Source organism: Trichosurus vulpecula, chromosome 2 (genome assembly GCF_011100635.1).
Source record: "Trichosurus vulpecula isolate mTriVul1 chromosome 2, mTriVul1.pri, whole genome shotgun sequence".
Taxonomy (NCBI): Eukaryota; Metazoa; Chordata; class Mammalia; order Diprotodontia; family Phalangeridae; genus Trichosurus; species Trichosurus vulpecula.
In genome coordinates this window covers 109,631,908-109,648,580 of record NC_050574.1, presented here as the reverse complement: position 1 = coordinate 109,648,580, position 16,673 = coordinate 109,631,908, and the positions used below count along the sequence as shown (strand labels likewise).

General features: G+C 38.4%; 1 protein-coding gene across 1 annotated transcript in view; it reads right to left on the bottom strand.

Annotated features, from left to right (window-relative positions):
* LOC118836710 (disks large homolog 2-like) overlaps positions 1 to 13,328 on the bottom strand; it is a 302,319-nt gene extending 288,991 nt beyond the window's left edge. The window contains exon 1 of the mRNA XM_036743918.1: positions 13,017 to 13,328. Coding sequence (XP_036599813.1) covers positions 13,017 to 13,328 — 312 coding nt within the window. The remainder of the gene's footprint in view (positions 1 to 13,016) is intronic.
* Between the last annotated feature and the right edge of the window lie 3,345 nt (positions 13,329 to 16,673).

Sequence of the window (16,673 nt, the reverse complement as noted above, 5' to 3'; positions counted from 1 at the left end):
AGGAAATGGCAAACCACTCCAGTATCTCTAACAAGAAAATCCCAAATAGGGTCATGAAGAATCAGACATGACTGAAACTACTCAACAACAACAAAAACAAAATCTTGGACTAGGATTTGAAGAGTGGTACTGGCTGGATTTGCTGTATTTTCATTCAGGTCATGCCCACTAAGCACAGATGTCACTTAACAGACTGTTGTAGGCCCTCTTATCTTCTCCCTCAATACAATTTTTCCTGGTGAGTTCAAGATCCAATTTTCTTCCATATGTATGTAATTCTCAGCTCTGTTTATCCAGGCCTAACATCTCCCCTGATCTCTAGAACATCATCACCAATTGTTTATTGGACATCTTGTACTGAATGTCCTATAAACATTTTAAACTGAGGCAAAGTACATGTTTCCCCACCCTAGTTATAGCTTTGCTGTCATATAATGATACTAAAAGATCAGGTGGACCATTCTTTTCTTCACCATTGCTAAGAGTAAAAGGAATAGAGTGTGGCAAAAGACAAAGGGAAGATCTAAAAAATGGAATATAAAACATATTTCTATGGTGCTTCCATTTTCCCAAGTACCCATGGGATAGGTAGCTCTCCTCAAGGGGAAGTAGCTTAAGTATTAGTATCCCTATTTTACCTAAAATTTGAAGCTCATAGGTTCAAAGTCATAATTTGCCCAGGGTTATACAGCTAATGAGAGTCAGCCAGCACCAGGCTCAAGTTCAGGTCTTCTCTTTCCAAGATCACATGTTTTCCTGTGAGTATATGAGTTATAAGAACATGGCAAATATCAAATATGCTCTAATAATTTTCCTTCACTTTTCTCGCCTTCATTCTCCTCCAAGTCCTGGCCCTGACTTTCTGGAATTCAAAACCAGGCCTTCTCTGCTAGCTCATCCTGGAACTTCTCTCAATGCCTGGGCTCCTCTGGCCCATGAACGGCCTAGTCAAACCTATAGCCTCTTCACCCTGGAATATTCCTCCATTTTCCCATTGTTAAGATTCTCCCAGAGCCCCCAGATTGTGGAAGGGCCCAGGCTGACCTGCCCTTATTCCCCTCCCAGCACTATATCTGACTTTCTAGACTTCAAAACCATATTACAGTGTGGTTATCTTCCTATCCCTAACCCTGTCATTCAGCTTCATTGTCTGTGTTGTCTTCCCCCATTAGAATGTAAGCTCCTTGAGGGAAGGGACTGTCTTTCTTTTTCTCATATTTGAAATGTCAGGGCTCAGCACAGTGGTTGGCATATACCTTCCTCTTTTGAGGCATAAAGAACACGGAAATCAGGATATAAGGTTAAAAGTTAGAAAAGTTATCAGAAGTCATTCATCTTGTACAGCACCTTTTACAGATGAGGGAATTTGGAGAAGTTATATGGATTTTCCAAGGTCATACAACAGTTCAGTAAATAGCAAAGCTAGGATCTGAACCCAGGTCTCCTAATTTCAAATTCAATTCTCTTTCATTACACACACACACACACACACGCACACACACACACACGTGTGTGTATGTGTATATATATATATACACACACATATATATGTATATATATTATATATACTATACATATACATATATGTATATATTTGGTTAGTTTGAGGGAATGGGGAAGTTCCTGTGTGTTTTTGACAGTTCATTAAGGGAGACAAGTATGATTCTGTTTCTGTTGACAGGGATTTGGGGAACACTTCCTTGTTTTCTCATTGGGTGCCATGGAGTATAAACCAGAAACAATAGCTGATGTTTATATTGAGCTTTGAGTTTTACAGAATAATTACATGTAATCTCTTATTTGAGCCTTGTAACGATTGATTCCAGAAAGTACTACATGGATGAATATTCTCATTTTAAACATAAGGAAACTAACACTAAGATACTAAGTGTCAGAGTCAAGGGTCAGACCTAAGTCTTGGTGACTCTAAGCTCAGTGTTCTCTCTACTACAACATACTGCAGGGGCATAAGGTATACCCTTTGCCTTTCAAAAGGTTCTATTTTTTTTTCTTTCAGTGACAACTCTCATACTAGCCACAATGAGAAGAGTATAGTGAATAAAAGTGTTGGAATTGGAGGCAGGAAGACCTAAGTTCAGAAAATCCCACCTTCTATAGGGAGCTTTTCCTATTTCCTCTTACCTCCAATTTCTTCTCTCTGTTAATTATTTATTTATCCTATGTGTGTGTATATATATATATCTTACATAGTATATATGTGTTTATGTGTAGTATCCCTCATTAGATTGTGATCCTCTTTTTTTGGAGGGGGGAAGGCATGGCAATTGGGGTTAAGTGACTTGCCCAAGGTCACACAGCTGGTAAGTGTCAAGTGTCTGATGCTGGATTTGAACTCAGATCCTCTTGATTCCAGGGCCAGTGCTCTATTTACTATGCCACCTAGCTGCCCCATATATTGTAATCTTCTTGAGAATAGAGGCTATTTTTTGCCTCTTTTTGTATTTTAGTGCTTAACACAGTATCTGGTACACAGTAGGTACTTAATAAATGTTTATTGCTTGATTCTTCTTACCTCTGACACCAAGGCTGAGTTCACCTCTCTCAGCTTCAGTTTTGTCATGTCTAAACAGGAGGATAGGAGGGGTGTCATATTGAGATACAAAACATATGACCTTATGAAACTGGGCCTTGAATTGAAGTTAAGAAATACCCAGGCAGAAGGGGAAAAGAGCATCTAAAGAGACACTATATTGTGGGGGAAAGAGCACTGGGTTTAAAATTGGAAAACCTATGTCCAAATCCCATTTACTAGTGATGATGTTTATGTAAATCATTGCCCCTGTCCTAAACTCAGTTTCCTTAACTGTAAAAAGGGGGAGTGATTATATTACATAACTTCTAAGAGATTAAAAGGTTTTTTAAGGCCACCTTCAGATCTAAATGCAATGAAGAAATCCTCACCTTGTCTGAATCTTGATATTTTGCATCCTCAACGTTTGCTGGTGAGTCTGAAATCTAATTCAAGCAACCAGATTCCTGATAGTTTTATTTTTTCTTCTTTTAAGGCATCCGCATTTAATTGAAAACTTCAACAAACAATGTGGGTCGCTGCCCTAACACAGCACAACCCATCAGGAGAAACTGGAAAACTTGTCTGACACTACTTTTTAATGAGGCATCGCCAACTAGAGTAGTCTGCAGTACTTTCTATCTAATGATGAAAATGATGGGGGAAAAGGTTAGGCAGGATTGGGGAGCAAGTGCTGAAACTAATTAGAAAATCACATTTCATCACACTGTCACACATCTGCTAGAGAATGAATGACTACTAATTTATACAATGGAAGTGTGTGGCATCCCATTTTCCCTGAGCCTGTCCTCATCAAATACCTTTCATTGATGAAATGGCATGACCCAAATGACTTCAGCACCACATTTGTGAACAGTGACCACAAAACACAAATACTGATTTTGGAGCCAGTCAGTCAAAAGCAAGATGCTCTAGGAAAGAGGCCACTGTACTAAGCACTGAAAAGCTTTGCTATGAACAGAGAAGACATGATCCTTTCCCTCACAGGAATCCTCAGAAATCAGATTTGGAAGAGACATTAGTGATCAGTGGAGTCAACCCATCCATTTTACAAATGAGGAAGCTGAGTTACAAATGAGAAGCTGAGAGAGAGAAGAAGTACAATGGAATGACTTCTGAATCTACATGCCTGAGTTCAATTCTCAATTTTGTTTTTTCCTATCTGTGTGACTTCGGACAACTTAGTCAACCTTTCTGGGCCTTGGTTCTGTCATTTATAAAAGAAGGGCACTGAATTAGAAAAAAATTATGATTGTAGTTCCTTTCAGCTTGAAATCTATGATTCTAGACACCACAATTGTTACTGTAGGAGATGACAGAAATAAAACAACATTATTTATTCCTATATAGACCATATTTTTAAAATTTCCAGTGTTCCTTAAACATATTCTTTCATTTGAGTCTTCCAACAACTATCTAAGGAAGTATTATCATTCCTGTCTTAAGCAGGAGAAAAGTAGAGCTCAAAGTCTTAATGTGAATTGACCAAAGTTATATGCTTATTAAATATCTCCCCTGGGATTTGAATACAGGGTCCCGATTCCATATCCTATGCTCTTGTCATTGTACCACATTGCTCCCTTCAAATGGAAGCTCCGCGAGAGAAGGCTTACATTTTTGTCTTTGTATTTCAATGTCTAACTCAGTATCATACATATAATAGGAGTTGATTGATGGATTGATGAGAAGAAAAAAAATCATGGCTTTAGCATTATTGGATTTCCATAATACTTACTGATAGGTAGGGAATAGTAGCACTGCCAAAGGGAAACTGCTTCCTTTAAGAGGGACAGGTAACATCAGACAAGGGAAAGAACAGTCACATATAGAATAAAATAATAATACAAGAGTCAAATAAGCGTGGACAAAGATAAGACAGACAACCCAAGGTAGGCTTAGAATCACAGTATTAGATCTGGAAGGGAATTTAGAAATCATCTTATGTAACATACTCTTATTGAAATCCAGAGAGAGGAAGCAATCTGCCCAAAGTCATAAAATGATTAAAAAAGAATGAAGGAAAAAATGTTTATTACTGGGAAGCAGAAATTAGGTTTAGATGAGTACCTTACACCAATTCCACAATACACTGGATATGTGACCTTAATATTAAAGCTCATACTACCAAAAAAATTAAAAAAAGAATAGATCATGTACCTCTCACAACTGTGGAGAGATGTGTCCCTTCTTCCTTTCTCCCTTCTTTCCTTGGCAATCAGGGTTAAGTGACTTGCCCCAGGTCACATAGCTAGTAAGTATATGAGGCTGGATTTGAACTCAGGTACTCCTGACTCCAAGGATGGTACTCTATCCACTGTGCTACCTAGCTGCCCCAGGTGATGTATTCTTAATCAAACAGGAGATAAAGATACTTCAAAAGATAAAATAAAAAACTTTGATGGCATGAAATCAAAATGCTTCAGCATAGACAAAATAAATGCACCTATGATAAGAAGATAAGTGGCTGAATGGGGTAAATCTTTGAATCAAATTTCTCAATAAGGGGGAATTTGGTATCTAAAATATATAAGCAATTAATACACACACACATATGTATGTATATATATAGCTGTTCTCTATGAGCAAAGCAAAATTGAAATAGATCAAAAGAAACACAAAATGTGCAAATTTAGAGAATCTACCCCAAATGTTCACATGGGCTCTTTGTGCCCAATGTGTGGTAGAACATTCTGAGCTTGTATTGGTCTGATTAGCTAGTCAGACACACTGAAACTTGATGTAGTGATGTCATTTTGGTCCTCTTCAAGAACAAAGGACAACAACCAGTAACCAACACACACATACATACACGTATATACGTACATATATATACACATATATGCATACATATGCATATACACAGATACATCTAGTATCGCCTACTACATGCAATCAGTAGCAAATGAATGATGTAGATAATGTCAACTTTAAGGCAAGAATATGGAGATATAATTACATGATGAGAAGGCTTCATGGGGGAGGCTTACAATGGAGCTTAGCATGGATATTTTGTGACTCAGTCAAGAAGGAAAGGCAATATCTTTTGGTAATAAGACAAAGATCTGTGTCCAGTTCAATATTATTCTGCAGACCTCATTCTAGTTTCTACTACATGTAGAACATCATACTAGGAATTATGAGATATAATCAGCTTAGCCAAGACATGACTCCTATGCTCCAACAGCTCACAAAACAAGTCTGTGTAGAGGTATATAAGGAACAGCCACATTTTAAGGATCTAAATAATCACCTGTAATTGCTAACTATCAAAAAAGCTTGATGAAACTCTTTTTTAAAAAAAAGCCTAGCAATAGCATCATTCAAAACTAAGTGATTAATGATGTATTTTATTTGTGAGATGTGAATAAACCTAAACACTGACCTAGCATTTTAAGCTTTGCCAAATGCTTTCCTCACAGGGATCCCATGAGATAGGTAGTACTAATTATCATTCCATTTTATAGACTGAGAAACTGAAGCTCACTCAGGGTCATGCAACTGTTAAACGTCAGAGCCAAGGTTTACACTCTGTTCTACTGGGTGGTGTTTCCGTTCTCAATCCACTACATCATAATTTTTCAAAACAAATATGAACACATTGGGGCATAGTACCTGTCTAACCCAGAGCAACCTAATTTAATTTGGTCTCAATTTTCTTCTCTATAAAACGAGGCATTTAGAGTAGGTGAGCTCTAAGATTCCTTAGAGCTCCAAATCCTGTGATTCTATGGTTTCACTACAATTAAGCAAAGAAGGGCAATATGCTGGTGGAAGATAGAAGTATGCATTGAATATATTTCTCCAATTAGGAATACTTGGCATTTATAATAAATAATGGGTTTTCAAAATATCAACGCAACAGGATTACTGTTTCCTCATCAGTGATCTTCAAAGACCAAGGGGTGCTGAAGCCTCAGGTAGGTTTTTTGGAGGCCTCAGGTATTTCTAAAATGGAAATAACATAGTCTGACTTCAATATCTTGGAGGATTCAGTAATTCTATTGCTAGGGCATTATCTTAAAAATATCACAAATAAGATTTTATAAAGAAATTTCATAATTGATCTACTTATAAGAGCAAAATATTTGACACAACATGTTGGTCTCTAACAACTGGAGAATAGATGAATGAATTATCATATATTCATGTGATAGAATATCATGGTGCCATAAAATAATGAAATATGAAACATAGAAGAGATGTGGAAAGACCTACATGAGATGAAGCAAAGTGAGATGAGTTTAATGAGAATTACATATGAGAAAGGAAGGGAAGGAGAGAGAAGGAGGGAAGGACTGAGTGAGGAGGGAAGGAAGAAAAGAGAGAAGAGTGGAAGAGAGAGAAGGTGGGAAGTAGGTTAAGTCAGAAATCTGGAAGGAGAAACAGAATCATTTCATTTTATTCTGGTTTGAAGAATTTTAACTGATTTCTGCCATCTTAAATTCTAGGGATTTTTTTGTAAGATTTCAACCCCAATTTTATATGCTTATTATTTGCTTTTGTTGATTGTTAATGAAGTTTATGAAGCAAACTACTTTAAGAGCTAAACATTGCCAACCTCCAAATCACCAAAGCTCTCAACTTTGATGAGGAAAGGGTTATCAGGTGTCCTTGACTTAAATGGGACTCCTTGAGTCCATGTGGAAATAAAAAGGGAAGAAAAAAATCTGTGATTCTTTGAGAGAATTATCCATCCTTTCAAACACATAGTCCTCAGTCCTCCAGGAGATTTCTTGATAGGACAGGGAGTTGGAGAGTTCTCCATGAGAATCTGTTAACTCCCACAACATATCGATTAGCCCTGAGGATGATAGGATCACTTTATTTAGAAAGTGAAGAGACCTTAAAGAACTTCTAGTACACAGGTGGGGAACCTGCACCTTGAGGTCACATGTGGCCTTCTAGGTCTTTGGGTGCAGCCATTTGACTGAGTCCAAGTTTTATAGAACAAATCCTTTTATTAAGGGGATGTGTTCTGTGAAGTTTGGATTCAGTCAAAAGGCAGCACTTGAGGACCTAGAGGGCCACATGTGACCTTGAGGCTGCAGGTTCCCCACCCCTGTTCTAATCTAATACCCTTATTTTACAGATGAGGAAATTGAGGCTATTTGGAAGTTAAGTGACTTGTCCAAGGTCACACAGGTAGCAAAGAGCAGGGCTAAGATTCAAATCAAGGTCTTTGGACTCACAATCCTATGAAAGATGAAATAAAGGGAAGACTCATAGACAAAACCTAAGCTTCAAACACTGGAGAGTGAGTGAATAGTTAACCCTTCTGTTCCATCCCAGTCATATATCTGTTCCTTCGAATCTGTAATCAGTCAATCAGTCTATCACCAAGCATTTATTAAGTGCTGAGTATGTGCCATGTACTGTGGGGTACAGGTAAAAAGAACAAAGCCATCCTTCCTCAAAAGCCCCTTATATTTTAGGGTATAGAAGTATTTTTCTTGAATAAGAATTTTCCTTTTTTGTCAGATATTGGGGGGGGGGGCCTTAAAAGCAGAAGGAGAACTTTCTTGCCTAGAGCAAATGGAGCCTAAAAATTAACTCTCCTGTAATACTAAGATCTTTATATACTGAGGACATCATAAGGTAGAATATTTGCCATGGATGGAGTCAGAATGACCTAGCTGCAAATACAGCCTCTAATACATATGAGTTCAATGACCATAGTGAAATCAATTAACATCTCTGAGCTTGAGTTTCCTTATCTGTAAAAATGGGAATAAGTATGCCTGTAGGAAGCCCTCTCCCTCAGAGGGTTGATGTGAGGCTCAAATGAGACATGTGTAAAGTACTTGTAGATTTTAGTTCTATAGTGTGTCCCGAAAGTCTTTCTTTAAATAATGTTTTAAGCTGATAGTGTTAGAGCATATCAAGACTTTTGGGTTCTCTTGTATGCGTATGTATGTGTATAAACATATATGTGTATGTGTGTATGTGCATGTGTGTATATATATATATGTATGTTTGTATGCATGAACACACGTGAATTACTATTATTTGGGCTGTAAGACTCATTAAGTTGCCTTGATTCACTACAACTAATAAGTTGAACTGTCGCTACAGAGGAGAAGGGTCCCTTATTGACTGAATCCAACCTAGAGGGTTACATGTGGCCTCAAGAGTGCAGATTCCCCACTCCTGATCCAATTGTCTCATTTGAGAGATGATAAAAATGAAGTTCTGAGAAGCTGTGACTTAGGAAGTTCACACAAGTAGCAACAGAGCCAAGCTTTGAATTCACTCCCCCTGACTGCAAATCTAGTACTCTTTCTACTGTACCACAATGCCTCCTTTGACCTAGAGATAATTATTTTATACACTTTATTTTCTAATAGGGAAATAATAGTTCAGAGAAATGAAGAGGTTTTCTTCAGATCAGAGGAGATTCGGGATTAGAACTCAGATCTTCTCATTCCAGGGTCAATGAACTCTCCACTACATTCTGCTCTGTTAATAATCTCTGAGAACTCTGAAGGACAAAATGTCACATCAGGATAATGTGGTGCTCTGCAGGCAACTGCTGGACAGTTGCCTGGCCCAACTAAATGCAATATCAAGTAGCACATTGAAAAGATGCAATACACAAACTAGAAACTTGATGCAAGACATCATTAACAACGATGAAATTTTTGGATAGAAAATCTTTAGATTTAACACACACACATGCACACACAGATTGATGAGGTTCATTTCAGACCCACAAAATATTAGTGATAGAAGGAGCCCTAGGGATCATCTACTCCAATCTGCTTGTTTTACAGATAAAGAAACTGAGACCCAGGGAAGCAGAATAACTTGCCCAATGTCACATTGCTGTAGCAAGATAGAAAGTTCAAGAATCTCATGTCTGTCTTCTAGGCTCTGAGCAAAGGCATTTCCAATGAAATATGCCTTGCTGCAAACCTACCTTCAACTGCATTGGCTAGGTTGTCAAGTAGCCAGTGGCTACTGAGCCAAGAAAGCACACTTTCCCACAAGAAGGAGGGCTCTTCTTGAGAGCAGATGTTTATTCCACAACTGGTTTTTGAACCTGATTATTTTCCACATGCTCGCCTGTTATTATCGTCATAAATATAACTATTTAAATTCTATATACTCAAACAGAGCAAAATATTATTTCCAGGGTGAATGTTATTGGTTTTGCAGATCAGCAAAGAGGATTTAATAAAGGCTAAGGAGGGAAGAACTAGAAACAATGGTGGGGAGGGGGGAGAGACAAAAAGACAAATTTCAGTTATTGAGAAATGTTTCTTATAATTAGCATAAGAGTAGAATGGACAGCCTCAGAGGAAAGTTCTCTGTTGTTAAAGGGCTTCAGGCCAAGTTAGGATGACCACAATCAGGGAGTTCAGGTGGTTCAAGTAGTCCTGAAACTTGATAATCTTTGAAGCTCTCTTGAAACACAGATGTTGAGTTACAGTAATTCTATGAAGAGAGTGTTACTTGCACCAAAAAACTCAGATATTGGGAATTTAGTAGAAGCATAAAAGGTCCTCAAGTCATTACCAGGACCAGCTCTCCTAGCTGAAGGTAATGGCCATATTCATTCTCACAAAATCTTACATAATCTGTGAGCAGGTCAACAAACTTCATGACTATACCCATCCATCCAAATGCCTGACTCAAGGAATTGTTTGTAAGTTACTGGATGTCCATAAATTATTAAGAATACTTCCTTTGTGTGTCTTTACTGTGGATGTCATGTCATTAGGCATCACCAAAACCATTCTCATCTTTGCAACACTCCAAGAGGTCCCTAAAGCAGGAGTTCTGATCTCTGGGAGTTCATGGATAGATTTCAGGGTGTAGGTAGAAGGAATTGAATGGGAATATTCATCTTTATTTTCATTAACCTCCGAATGAAATTTAGCATTTCCTTCAATTATGAATTTAAAAAAAAACATTATTCTGGGAATGGGTCCATATACTTCACCAGACATGGCAAAAACATTGTTAAAAATACCCATACTAAGGAGTGCTGCAAAATTTCCAAAACAAAATTAGTTTTAATTCATTTTAGGTGTATACACAAAGAGAATCATAGTTTGTTAGCTCTGGAAGGGACCCTAGAAATCTAGTTCCACCTCCTTATTTTGCAGTAAAGAGAAACGAATGGCAGAAAAGTTACATGACTTGCCCAAAGAGTCCTGAGACTAAAATCCAGTTCTCTGACACTTCAAATGAGTATTCTTTCTAGCATGCAACAATTGTTTCCTAAACACCTATTTGGTACTTTTTGGAAAACAGGGATTGGGGCCTCTAATGGGCTTAGCACCATTCTGCAATTTTAACTTCCTTCCCCAAAATATCAGGTCGGGATGTGAAATCAAGTAAATATGTGGATGAGAGGAGAAAAAAAGAGTTTTGAAAAATTAGAGTTATGTATGTCCCCTCCCCCGCTCCTCCTTCCACCTCTCTCCCTACCTTCAATGCTCTGAGAAAGAGGATAGCTTCAATATGTTGCTCATTCATGCTATCACTGTATCATTGAAGACTCCCAGAATGGACAGCCAATTTTGATATTTAAAGGCATTAAGTAGCTATAAATTAAGCTGAAGTGATAAGGTCACTTTGTTAAACCACTGAAGGGAAAAGATGTCCTCAGTTTATGACCAAGTGTACTGATACTTTTTAGCAGAAATGTATTTGTGCCATGAACATAATGCAAGTTCTAGTGGAAGAAAAATGCATTTAATTATTACATGATATAAAAACTATATTACATCTAGTAGAAAAAGGACTGCAATATTAAGACAAGTGTACTTCCTTTACTATATCAAACAGAAGTTTATACAACTCAGCTTCATTACCTGATGTAAACCTTTCAACCAGTCTATTTCTAAATCATGAATCTATCATCTCTATCCATCACTGTCTATATACCTTATCTACAAATAGAAATGATATAGACATATTTAGCTAAATGTGGCTTTAAATAGATGGGCAAATATCCATATATTCCAATAATAGGAAATGTTTTTAATATTATAGAAACTAATCATTCAAAGGGAATCATGATTAACTTTGACATACAACTAGCAACTGGCACTTAACTAGATGACCCATTTTGATTTCAAATTGAAATAAAATATTGAAGGTATGTATAATAGTATATCTTGGTCTAAGGTAAAAATGCTGAAAAATTGCAAACCATTCTGAAAGCCTTTTATTAAGGGGGGAAATCAAGAACCACTGCCACCTAAGTACATTCCAAAGAGCTAGTGATCAATGACATACTCTTGGAAGCACTTTTCAGAAGCCACTATTAGAATTAAAATGCATGCCAGCTTCTAGGCCATAAAATTTTGTATAAGATCAATATCTACTTCTCTATTATGCTAAAATCACATTGAAATAAAGAAATGATTCTTCTCTCCCACAATTCTATCATTTTATTTCCACATCATTTTAAAGGGCAAATCCAATATAATATAATTTTATATTTATGTGTATACGTTCACACTTATATGCATATGTATATGTGTGTGTATGTGTATGCATATATACACATGCATATGTGGGTATTTATGAAATAACAATTGATAACAGTTTATTCTTATTTCCTATAATAGTTAGGAGGTTGATTTTCCCCTTTCAGAGTAAGGGTATATTGGGGTGAAGAGTCAGTCTTACTGAAATTAGTAAGCTACCTTCTGGTGAAATGCTAATAGTTTTGGGACAAGCAGAAAAGATCCAAATTAGGAGTTTCTGCAACATCTATTCCAGAAGTGGATTAGTGTAAAGAGGTAGTATTAAAGCTTTTATTATTAATAGTTATTTCACTGCTCAATGAAAATAATAGAAATGTTCCCTGGTTTTATCCTCAGTGAAATAATAACTGTTACAAGATTGTTTTCAATTGTGCCTTTAATTAGTATTATATGTCATTTAATGCAAGTAAATCTTCCTTTCCCAAATGGAAAGATATATAACATTATAACTGAAAATGAAATGAGAAATTAAATCACCTTTTTTTTGTCTTTCAAATGACTGTGTGTGTATGTGTATGCTGGGGGGTGGGGGAGAGGAGGGAGTGCTTGATTAAAACTAATTTTCTCTCTATAATCAAAAAGAAAATGAAGCTAGGGTCTTCCAAACGGCAAGGTAATATTTATAAAGTCACTGCTGTTAAATAAAGGGCCAACATAAGGAGAAATTTTAAAGTGTGAGAAGTTGTGCTGGGTGAAAAATGACCCTTTCCGAAATAGAAAAAAGAATAACCTTGCCCCATAGCACCCAAAGATTCCCAAAGACCACTCAGAGATGATATCCAGGAGAGACATGGAACACTGACATGCTACTGCTCCCCACTCTCCCACTTCCCAAGAATGCATCCTTTCTACAATGAGCAAAAAAGACTTAGCAAAGGAAAGTTTGCAGGCAATGCTAGCAGGACACAACTTTCCAGAAGCATGTGTCCCAAGGCACATTTAAAAGTGACAAGGAAGAGGCTCACCTGTGCTGGGGAGCTAAACCAGCCATGGGGGCAGGAGCAGCGCTCCCCACATGGCCCTTTGCTCTTAGCCCCCATTTTCTGTGGGCTTTTCCGCACACTGTCCCACAGGGTGACAAGCTTGGTCCTGTTTGGGGGTTGGCCGCCGGCTCCTGAAGACGGCATGGTCTGAGCTCCGTAGCCGAGCCCCTGTGGATTCCTCTGCCAGCCACAGGCACAGTGAGCTTCCCTCGTCAGTGTAGGCACAGTCCTGCCAGCATCCATCCCCTCCGACCCCCCGCAGCAGCTCTGCTGTTTAGTAAGGTAGGCGTTCATGTGGCACTGATGCCCACTAGTCTCCTTGGAGAGCTTTCGAGAAAAATGAGCCCCCTCTGCTCCCTGCCCCCCAGCCCCCCTTCTTCCAGGCAGCTGCAAAGTCCTTTGCTGTGGACCCTTCAGTACCTTTGACAGCTGCTACAGGCAGTGCATCGTGGGAGCAGGGAGCAGCAGCTCAGCACAGCATTATCTGCTGGCTGGTAGCTCTTTGTCAATAGATGACTCAACTCACAGAGCAACTTGACAGCATCCCTGCTCCAGGCAGAAGCAATCAATGCTCCACACAGCTGGGCTACAAGACTGTACCGTGGTGGGTGTGTGTGTGTGTGTGTGTGTGTGTGTGTGTGTGTGTGTGTGTGTGTGTGTGAGAGAGAGAGAGAGAGAGAGAGAGAGAGAGAGAGAGAGAGAGAGAGAGTGAGTGTGTGTGTGTGTATGTGTGCCTTTGCGCACGCAAAGCCTTGTTTGATAAAGCCCCGCAATAGAGAGACGCGATGAAATTGGCCATTTCGTTTCCTGCCTTTTCTAGCCCGGAACCACATGGAAGGCAGTGTGTAGGAGATCTGCATGTGAAACCAATGACCTTATTCTCCCCACAGCTCCTTCTCCCCAGAAATAATGCACACAGACTGAAACAGTTCAGCCAACAGCAGACAACAGCTACTAGGAACATACCTTGAGAGGCATTTCTGACCCTCAGAGAGATATTTGTCCAGAAAGCCAATTGCCAACGTAAAGCAGCACATAATGAATTGAGTAAAAGTAGTTTGCACCTTAGCTTGAGAGCTCACTGATATACAGAAAAGAGTGAGAGGGATAAAAGTTTTATCTCTGGGTCCCTGAAGATTTGTAATTGGGGAGTTTTGTTTTCTTAAAACAGTGATCATGCAATCAGGAATAGGATTTGTAATAAAAACAGAATTCTTCAAGTAGTAAATGCTGATTAATTCCTTCTGGTTCAGAATAGAGCAATTTTCAAAACAGCTGAAATTGACGAGTCGGCTGTTTTTTAAACAGAACTTTTCCTTACTCTGAATCATTCTGAAGATCTCTTACCACAACAAATACATTCTGCTCAGAGGATGGCATTTTGAAGTGAGAGAACAACCAAATTCTGCCATCCACTCCTTGTATTTCCAAATGCAGAATTTCAACATTCTCTCACAAGAAACTATATGAAATCGATCCAATTTAAAGCAACTGATTTCCAGACAGGAGAATCACTTTAAAAGACTTACCACAAAACTGAATGTGGAGGAACACATGGCGTTTTCAGTAATGGTAGCATTTTTTGGAAAAAAATGTTTAAAGGAAATTTTCTCTTTCTTTTTCTACTCAACCACAGTTTTACCAACTCAAAGCTGAACAAACCATTTTGATTCACTTTTAAAGTTAAGCTCACAACTTACACAAAACTAAATGAGAAGAAAAGTGATGATTTCAGAACCAGAACTTTCTTCTTTTTACACTCATTTTATTCATTTACACCCACAGTTTCAAGGACCACTCCTTTGCAGATATCTCCCAAATCTGTATTTTACCACTATCTTCTCTTTTGAGCTCCAGACCTACTTCTCTAATTGTTTAGAGGAGTAGTTCCCCAACTTTTTTGACCACTACCACTACAAATATGGTTTATTTCCTGAAAGGTATGCTAGGGCTTGGAATGTGTGTGTGTGTTGGAGGAGAGGGGGAATGGAATTTTCTGAATCACACCTGCTCACCTACTATAGCTAGGCTTGGATCATAACTTATTCTAGGAGCCAATTTCTGGCCTGGAAGGAGGGAATGTTCCTATCTGGCACAGCAGTGGGAGTGGTGAAGTGGGGAGTACTGGAAAGTAATGAGTAAAGGATAGATTCAGTTCTACTGGAGACAAGCCCAGTTTGTTGGTTATCATGGAGAAGGTAGGATGCAATCCATTTTCCCATTCTCTGAGAGATTGATCCTGTAGGGTAAAAGCAGGCCTCCTTGTGGATATCTCACAAACCGCGCCCCCCCCACCCAGGGTATCCTTTCTGTCTCCTACTTTGGAGGTCACTATTTGAAAGGAAGTAGATACAAGAATGTCCTACTAGCACCTCAAAATAAATCACTATGTCCAACAAGTACAAGATTTATGCTTTCCTCTGCAAATGGTCCTCATTCTGACTCTAGTAGTTCTGACTTTAGTAGTTTTATAAGGGCACTACCATTTACCTGGTCTTCTACAATCAAAACTTTGGGGTTGTAGTGACTCTTCTCTTTCTTTCACTTCTAACAGGATTTAGGTTCCCTTTAGCTGATCATTTGGCCTGCTTAAATCTCAATTTCTCATCTGTAAATGACAGGGTTAAACTAGATGGCCTTTGATGTCTCTAAATCCCATGCCACTAAATCCAAATGGTTACAGAGGCCTGACAATTCTTTGTTTACAACCTTGCTTAGATATGTTGCTTCCTCATGACTCCCACTGTCACTACACTAGAAAATTATCATTAATCTAAAAAAATTGCAGTTCACTCCTACCAGGAGCTCCACTCTCACCCATGAGCAACCCATCCTTCATCCTGTCACCAGAATAATCTCTCTACTTAACAGCCCTAGTTATGTCACTCTGCTGTGCAAATGTATATGTACAAGCATAGTATATATACTCATACACACACATGTCTCTGTATAAATGGACACATATGTGTGTATATTATATATAAATGCATATACACACATTTCTCCCGTCATGTGTATACATACACATACGAACATATGTAAGTAATGAGTGAAGTGTGTATATTTCACTTATTATATACATATGTATGTGCGCCTGTCTGCCTATCTGTTTGCCTATCAATCTATTTGCTTATCTATAATATCTATCTATCTATCCATCCATCCATCAGCTCCCTATTGTCCCAGATTGAATATTAAATACTCTGCCTGGCATTCACACAATCCGAGTGAATGCCTATGGAAAGAGTACTAGCTCTAGAGCTCTGAGTTCTAAAACTTACTACAATTTATGACCAGAGTAACCTTGATACAATCACTTCGGTTTTCAGAAGTTCAGTTTCCTCATGTATAAGATGAAGGGACAGAGCCTAAATGAAATGACTCTAAGGTTGAGAGCCTCTCATCTCCATTTTCTCTCTCCACACTCTCCTTTCATACACCTTATTGAGAATTATCTTGAGCATCTGGAGTAAAGCTGTTCCCCATAGGAAGAATAATAAACAGTTTGAATAGCCCTGAATGGAAGGAGAAGGATGTTGGCTCCAATCATCTCTATCCATAGGACTTCCTTCAACTACCACCCCACTCGGCAACGAGAACATTTCCTTTCTTTGAAGAATGGAACCAAGGCCAGCATTC